General features: G+C 52.0%; 1 protein-coding gene across 1 annotated transcript; it reads right to left on the minus strand.

Annotated features, from left to right (window-relative positions):
• Window positions 1–2,692: 2,692 nt before the first annotated feature.
• On the minus strand, window positions 2,693–8,230 carry LOC310735116 (uncharacterized protein; the record flags this gene model as incomplete). Its single annotated transcript, XM_083557690.1, has 2 exons — window positions 2,693–3,069; window positions 7,858–8,230. The coding sequence occupies 2 exons, from the start codon at window positions 8,228–8,230 to the stop codon at window positions 2,726–2,728; spliced, it is 717 nt and encodes a 238-aa protein (XP_083413816.1). The 3' UTR covers window positions 2,693–2,725.
• Window positions 8,231–8,500: the final 270 nt, after the last annotated feature.

An 8,500-nucleotide genomic window follows, 5' to 3' on the forward strand; every position in this document is an offset into this window, starting at 1 on the left:
AGCAGTGGACTGAGCACACAGCCCTGAGGGGCTCCAGTGCTTAGTGTGGTGGTGCTGGAGATGCTGTTCCCGATCCTGACTGACTGAGGTCTCTCAGTCAGGAAGTCCAGGATCCAGTTGCAGAGGGAGGTGTTTAGGCCCAGTAGGCTCAACTTCTCAATCAGGTGCTGAGGAATGATTGTGTTAAATGCTGAACTGAAGTCTATGAACAGCATCCTTACATAAGAGTCTTTGTTATCCAGATGGGTGAGGGCCAGATGGAGGGTTGTGGAGATGGCATCGTCCGTGGAGCGGTTTGGACGATACGCAAACTGCATGGGGTCTTTATGTGCCTCATGACGAGCCTCTCGAAGCACTTTATCATGATGGGTATGAGTGCAATGGGACGATAGTCATTGAGGTCATCCTGACGGTCATCCTGTCATTGAGGTCATCCTGACGGTCATCCTGACGGTGTTGACTCGTTTAGACCCATATAATCATCTGGTTTAATCCAGGTCTCAGTGAGACAGAGTGCATCGAGATTATTATCTGTGATCATCTCATTTACAATCAGTGCTTTGGGTGCAAGTGATCTAATGTTTAAAAAAATGATATTTTTGGTGTTTGCTTATCTGGCATTTTTCAGTTTTAACGGCAATAAGATTATTTCTGGATCTTGTGTATTTAATTCTTGGTTTTACTACACAAGGAATAGATATGGTTTCTATAAACTGGGCTGTGTGTGAACTTGTAACTATTTGGTCTGTAGTATGCGTGTTCTTATAGTTGAAGATTTCTTGATGTCTTACCAGTCAGATGGTGTGAAGTATCCTAGAGATGTTATCTGATAGCACTGCTGCTCCAACTCTGCTGGGGTGCAGGTCATCAGGGCGGAAGAACCTAGGACGCTCTCAGAAACAGTTACAGTTATTAACAAAGAGAAGTTTGTGTTCTCTACACCATGACTGTAACCATTCATTTAGTGCAAGGAGTCTACTAAACTTCTCAGATTGTGATGGAAGTTTGGGAAGGAAATCAAAGTACTAAAGTAATCAATTTTTATAATCCATGTGAAAAGTTAAGTAAGGAAGTATTGGAAAATAGAGGCAACACAAATCAGAAAGTAATATGGTGTAGTGATTTCAATGCCAATTATACTCTATGGGGGAGTATAAAACAGATTATAATGGGCAGATTGTTGAGGACATGTTAGATTGGGGACGGTTAGTGTGTTAATAATGGATGTTGTACGAGAATAGACATATCACAAGGATGTAAGTCAGTTTTAGATATTACCCTGGTGTCAGAAAACCTAGCAAGAAAATGTGAATGGAACGTAAATAAACAAAGTACAATGGGAAGTGATCACTATCCCTTATGGTGTAAATTTGGTATGGACATTACCCAATATTTGGAGGAAAGAATCCCAAAATGGAAATTTAATGATGCCAACTGGGAACTTTTTACAGAATTGTGTCATAATAAGATGTGTGAAATGATACTAGATGGTGATGGCAATGAAGAGTTAAGTAAGGAAATAAGTGAAGTGTTAAGAAATACGACAAAGTAAGAAGTAATGGGAAAAAGAAAGCTATAAATAGTAAGAAAGCAGTACCATGGTGGATGAAGAATGTAGTAAAGCAGTAAGGGAAAGAAATAAAGCGATGAAGAAAGACAGACAATCTGTATTGTTTAGTGAGTACATTCCTTTTAAGAGTGCACAGGCAGTAGTGAGGAGGGCAATAAATTACTGGAGAGGTTTTTGTAATAAAATAGGGGAAGATATTGAAATTAATGAAATTTGGAATATGATAAGCACTATACCAGTATTAGTGAATAATGGAAAATAGCAATAAAAGATAGCGATAAAGCAGAGACTTTCATAAAGGAGCACAGTAGTGAAAATATATCAGAGAGTATGAGGAGGTATAGGGAACAGAAAGTTAGGGAGAAGCCTCATATATATGTAAAGAAGAACTCATCAGGAAGTCTTCTAGACACAGAGTTTAATTAATACGAGTTAAAGAGAGCACTTGTGGGGATTAAGCGTACGTCTCCAGGCAAGGACGACAAATGCTATAAGATGATATCGCATTTATCGGACTTATCTTTGAGTATGATTCTAAAACATTTTAAACAAAATATGGGGAACGGGGAATTTACCTGTAGATTGGAAGCCCGGGGTAATAGTGCCTATAGCCAGACCAGGGAAAGACCACTCTCAACCAATTAACTATAGACCTTTTGCGCTGACATCAAATTTATGTAAAGTTATGGAACGAATGGTTATAAATAGATTGACTTATGTAATTAAAAGTAGAAATTTTTTTTCAGCATGTCAGAGTGGATTGAGAAAAGGGAGAAATACGATGGATTCAATATTGTGTTTGGAATCTGAAATTCGAAAAGTTAAAATGAATGAAGAAGTATTAGTGGGAGTGTTTTTCAACGTAGAAAAAGCCTATGATATGCTGTGGAAAGAAGGGCTCCTGATAAAACTGGAAAGCTTGAAAATTGACGGAAGGATGTATAACTGGATTATGAGTTTCTAATTTGGAAGAACGATTCAAATAAAAGTAAAGACTGCTTTTTCTCAGATTCTTCCAATTGAGAATGGAACTCCCCAGAGAAGCGTGAGCCCTATTCTTTTTAATTTAATGATTAATGATATTTATTATACTGTAGATAACGGAATAGGAAGGTCTGTCAGCCCGCCTGTGCACTGCTGGCATTACCGCCTCAATCACCGAGGAAACACCCCCTCCCAACCAGCTGCACGGAATTGGCGTCTAATTTTCTGGCACTTATAAGGACGCCTGAATCCTCCAGTCAGTGCCAGATTGTCTTTAGGCTTGCCCTGAACACTCTCCAGCGTCTTCTCTGTTTTGTTTGTTTGTTTGTTCGTTTGTTTGTTTCTGACCTGACTATTCTGTCCTCCGGTTTCCAACTCGGCTCGGCTCGCGCTGAACGCGCTCCGGTTTCCGGCTCGGCTCTGCTCTGCTCGCGCTGAACGCGCTCCGGTTTCCTGCTCGGCTCTGCTCTGTTCGCGCTGTACGCGCTCCGGCTTCCGGCTCGGCTCAGCTCGCGCTGAACGCGCGTTTAGGTTTCCGGCTCGCGCTGAACGCGCCCCCGCTTCCGGCTCGGCATCCTCGCCCTCCGCGTAGGATCGGCTCCCTGAATCGGCTCCCTGAATCGACTCCCTGAATCGGCTTCCCGATTCGGCTCTGCACAGCTTTTCTCCCCTGCTCCTTTTGCATCTGCCTTGGATCCTATAACCTGAACATTCTGACAGAACAATCTGGCCAACATGGATCCCCCGGATGTACCTGCCTCTAGCGCCGATGTAGCAGCCTTGTCTTGCCGACAAGCGGCGCAGGAGCAACAAATGCAAAACCTCTCTACTGGCGTGCAGGAAATCATGGGATTTTTGCGCACACGTTTTGGTGACCGACTCACCACAGGGGCTTCACCGCCATCGTTGCCTGCAGCCCCGGCCCGGCCGGCCCCTGCTCGTCCTACCACCCCTCAGCCTCAGCTCGCGCAACCAGCCCAGTTTTCGGGCGACCCGGACTCCTGCCGATCGTTTGTTATGCAGTGTGACCTGATTTTTAGCATGCAGCCCTCCCAGTTCGGTACAGAGCGCTCCAAGGTGGCCTACGTCATTTCCCTCCTGTCAGGCCGGGCCCTAAGGTGGGCCACTGCGGAGTGGGAATGTCAATCAGCCAACTGTAGATCGTTCGCCGGAACTCCGGAAGGTCTTCGGCACATCTACACCACGCCAAGATGCCGCCCGCTCCCTGGTGTAGGCCGCACAGGGGCATCGCTCTGTTGCAGAGTTCGCGGCTGAGTTCCGGACGCAGGCCACTGACAGCGGATGGGATCGCATTGCGCTTTACGATACTTTCCTCCAGGGCCTCTCCTCTGCCGTTAAGGATGAACTTGCTGCTCGTGATACGCCCCGGGATCTGGATTCACTGATCTCATTGGCTACACGCATCGATCGGCGCATGCATTAAGGAACGCCGCTGGGAGCGTGGTTACCCTGCTCAGAGTCTAGATCCTCACAGTCCTTCAACTGCGAGCTGTTCCCCACCTCGTGCCTCGGGTTCTGGCACCCGTTCTTTCTCTCCGCCGCCAGCCATGGAGATAGGACGCCACCACCTGACCCCCGCTGAGAAGGAAAAACGTCGGTCTCTAGGTCTATGCCTCTACTGCGGGGGTAAAGGGCACATGGCCGCCTCCTGCCCGGTAAAAGGCAAGGCTCGTCGGTAAAGGGGGGAGCACCCGCGAGCCACTCCTTCCCTGCTCCCTCCAAACCCACTATCTTGGTCCACCTTCAGGTTGGCCCCGGAGGCACAGAATTGGCTGCTTTCGTCGACTCTGGGGCTGATGCCGAATTCATCGACCTCAAGCTTGCCCAGCAACTGCTGGTTCCCATGGAACCCCTATCCGAAGCTCTGCTGATCAAAACCCTGGACGGCAGCCTTTTAGGCCGGGCCACGCACCGCACTAAGCCTCTACTCATGTCAGTGGGGGAACAACATCAGGAGTGGCTTTCCTTCCTGGTCATCTCCTCTCCCCAAGCCCCCGTTTTACTCGGGTTCCCTTTGCTTCGGAAACACAATCCACGTGTTGATTGGATGACAGGGCGTATTCTGGATTGGGGTGTGCATTGCTTCGGCCACTGCCTTGCTCCCCCGCCACCCAAACCACTGCCGGCTGTCACTCCCAAGCACTCCGAGTTAGCATCGGTTCCTGCGATCTATCATGGCCTTGCGCGCGTGTTCAGTAAGGCCTTGGCTACCTCCCTGCCTCCCCACCGGCACTTTGACTGTGCCAACGAACTGCTTCCCGGAGCCAGTCCCCCTAGGGGGCGCCTGTATCAGTTGTCCGCCCCGGAGAGGACTGCCATGAACCAGTATATCCGGGAGTCCCTGGCGGCGGGTATCATCCGACCATCCTCCTCCCCGGCTGGGGCGGGTTTCTTCTTTGTTGAAAAGAAGGATGGGTCCCTACGCCCCTGCATCGACTACCGGGGTCTTAATGCTATCACTGTCCGGAACCGTTACCCCTTGCCGCTTATGGCCTCGGCGTTTGAGCTCCTGCATGGGGCCACAATCTTCACTAAGCTTGATCTACGCAACGCGTACCACCTGGTGCGTATCAGGGAGGGGGACGAGTGAAAGACCGCCTTCAACACCCCAGCCGGACATTACCTCGTCATGCCGTTCGGCCTAACCAACGCCCCGGCTGTCTTTAAGGCTCTAGTCAACGAGGTCCTCCGTGACATGCTCAATACGTTCGTGTTCGTCTACCTGGATGATATCTTGATCTTCTCCCATTCCATGGACGAGCACGTCCGGCAGGTGCGTCAGGTCTTGGAGAGACTTCTCAAGAACGGGCTCTACATAAAACCCGAGAAATGTGAGTTCCACACCTCACATACCTCGTTCCTGGGATACCTGCTTTCAGCAGGGAATATCCGGATGGACCCTGCCAGGGTCCAGGGACTGGCCGACCCCCACCTCCCGCCGCCAATTACAAAGGTTCCTGGGATTCGCCAACTTTTATCGCCGCTTCGTGAAGGGCTATATTTCGGTGGCGGCACCCCTCCACCTTCTGACGTCTTCCCTTCCCATTTCTGGGGCTTAAGCGGCGATTCACGGAGGCGCCTATCCTCATCTTTCCTGACCCGGCTCGGCAGTTCGTTGTTGAAGTCGACGCCTCCGGCGTAGGGGTAGGGGCAGTGCTCTCCCAGGTCTGCCCTGAGGATAACCGCCTGCATCCTTGCGCCTTTTATTCCAGGCGCCTTAGCTCCTCGGAACGTAACTACCCGGTGGGTGAGAGGGAGCTCCTTGCCGTCAAACTTGCCTTGGAGGAATGGCGCCATTGGTTGGAGGGTGCGGAGGTCCCCTTTCTGGTCTGGACGGATCATCGCAACCTTGAGTACCTCCAATCGGCTAAGCGACTCAACCCCCGACAGGCCAGATGGGGCCTTTTCTTTGGCCGCTTCCAGTTCTCTCTTTCGTACCGGCCTGGGAGCCGGAATGTCAAGCCTGATGCGCTCTCTAGAGTCCATGCCCAGGAGGAGGAGGAGGAGCCGTGCCCAGAGACCATCCTTGCCAAGTCTGTGTCGGTCCACACCCTTAGCCTCGCTTTGGAGGAGCGGGTCACAGAGGCCCGAGACAGGGGCCCTGTCCCCGAGGGTTGCCCACTGGTCTCCTGTTCGTCCCCGAGGGGCTCCGCTCTGGAGTTCTTCAGTGGTGTCACAACTCCCTGTTCTTCTGTCACCCCGGTCAGCCTCGCACCTTGTCTTTGGTCAAGGCACGCTTCTGGTGGCCTTCCATGGTAAAGGACACCCGGGACTTTGTCGCAGCCTGCCCCGACTGTGCCCAACACAAGAACCCTCGTGGCCGCCCCCAAGGTCTTCTTCGGCCCCTTCCTATCCCGAAACGCCCGTGGTCGCACATCGCCATGGACTTTGTTACCGGGCTCCCGTTTCCAATGGCAACACGGTCGTCATGACGGTCATTGATCGGTTTTCTAAGATGGGCCACTTCATCACCTTACCCAAGCTGCCATCTGCCAAGGAAACCGCCAAGCTGGCCCTCCAGCACATATTTCGCCTCCATGGTTTTCCCAGGGACATCGTCTCGGACCGCGGACCCCAATTCTCTGCGCTGTTTTGGAGGGAGTTCTGCCGCCTCCTGGGCATCTTGACCAGCCTCTCATCTGGGTTTCACCCCCAGACGAACGGACAGACTGAGAGACTCAACCAGGATCTTGAAACTGGTCTCCGCCTCCTTTGCAGTCGGGAATCCTCCTCCTGGTCGGACAGACTTTTGTGGATCGAGTATGCCCATAACACTCTTCCCACTGCTGCCACGGGACTTGCGCCCTTCCAGGTGGTCCACGGTTTCCTGCCGCCTATTTTCTTCAACCAGGAACCCCGGTCCGCCGTTCCTTCTGCCGCCCTTTTCTTCCGACGCTGCCGTCGAGGCTGGAGGACGGCCCGAGCGGCCCTGCTCAAAAATGGCCTAAGGCTTTGCCAGGGGGCCAACCGTAGGCGGCGCCTAGCCCCCCACTACCGTGCCGGGCAACGTGTATGGCTCTCTACTCGGGACCTTCCCCTTAAGGCCACCTGTCGGAAGCTCGCCCCGCGCTTCATCGGCCCCTTCCCCATTTCCAAGGTCGTCAATCCCGTGGCCCTCCGGCTCAGGCTCCCCGGGGCACTCCGGGTCCACCCGACCTTTCATGTGTCTAGGGTTCGACCCGTTCGGGCCTGCTCCCTGGTACCCTCCGCCAGGCCCCCTCCACCCGCCCGGGTCATTGGTGGGGGTCCTGCCTACACCGTGCGCCGCCTGCTCCGCTCCCGTCGTCGTGGTCGGAGCCTTCAGTACCTTGTGGATTGGGAGGGCTATGGTCCTGAGGAGCGCTCCTGGGTCCCCTCCCGCTTTGTCCTGGACCCTGACCTGATTGCCGGCTTTCATCAGGCCCACCCGGGCCAGCCTGTTGGGGCGTCCGGGGCCGCCCTGGATGGGGGGGTACTGTCAGCCCGCCTGTGCACTTCTGGCATTACCGCCTTAATCACCGATGAAACACCCCCTCCCAACCAGCTTCACGGAATTGGCGTCCAATTTTCTGGCACTTATAAGGACGCCTGTTGGAAGCTCGCCCCGCGCTTCATCGGCCCCTTCCCCATTTCCAAGGTCGTCAATCCCGTGGCCCTCCGGCTCAGGCTCTTTTTCTGGCACTTATAAGGACGCCTGAATCCTCCAGTCAGTGCCAGATTGTCTTTAGGCTTGCCCTGAACACTCTCCAGCGTCTTCTCTGTTTTGTTTGTTTGTTTGTTCGTTTGTTTGTTTCTGACCTGACTATTCTGTCCTCCGGTTTCCGACTCGGCTCGGCTCGCGCTGAACGCGCTCCGGTTTCCGGCTCGGCTCTGCTCTGCTCGTGCTGAACGCGCTCCGGTTTCCTGCTCGGCTCTGCTCTGTTCGCGCTGTACGCGCTCCAGCTTCCGGCTCGGCTCAGCTCGCGCTGAACGCGCGTTTAGGTTTCCGGCTCGCGCTGAACGCGCCCCCGCTTCCGGCTCGGCATCCTCGCCCTCCGCGTAGGATCGGCTCCCTGAATCGGCTCCCTGAATCGACTCCCTGAATCGGCTTCCCGATTCGGCTCTGCACAGCTTTTCTCCCCTGCTCCTTTTGCATCTGCCTTGGATCCTATAACCTGAACATTCTGACAAGGTCATTGTATGCTGATAATGGAGCACTACGGAAAATGGAGCGAAATGTTTATTTGTAGAAAATAAAATTCAAAAAGCAGTAAACGAGGTGGAGAATTGGGCGAATGGGGTTTTCAATTTTCTGTGGTGTGTTTTTCAAAAAAGAAGAATAATCCAAGCTTGAATATTAAAATGTATGGTTATAAGTTGGAACAAGTAAATGTAGTAAGGCTTTTGGGTATGTTGATAGATTCTAAATTAAATTTTAAAATGCATATTCAGAAATTGATAGAAATA

This window comes from Silurus aristotelis, assembly GCF_946808225.1.
Source record: "Silurus aristotelis genome assembly, chromosome: 1".
In the NCBI taxonomy this organism is placed as follows: domain Eukaryota; kingdom Metazoa; phylum Chordata; class Actinopteri; order Siluriformes; family Siluridae; genus Silurus; species Silurus aristotelis.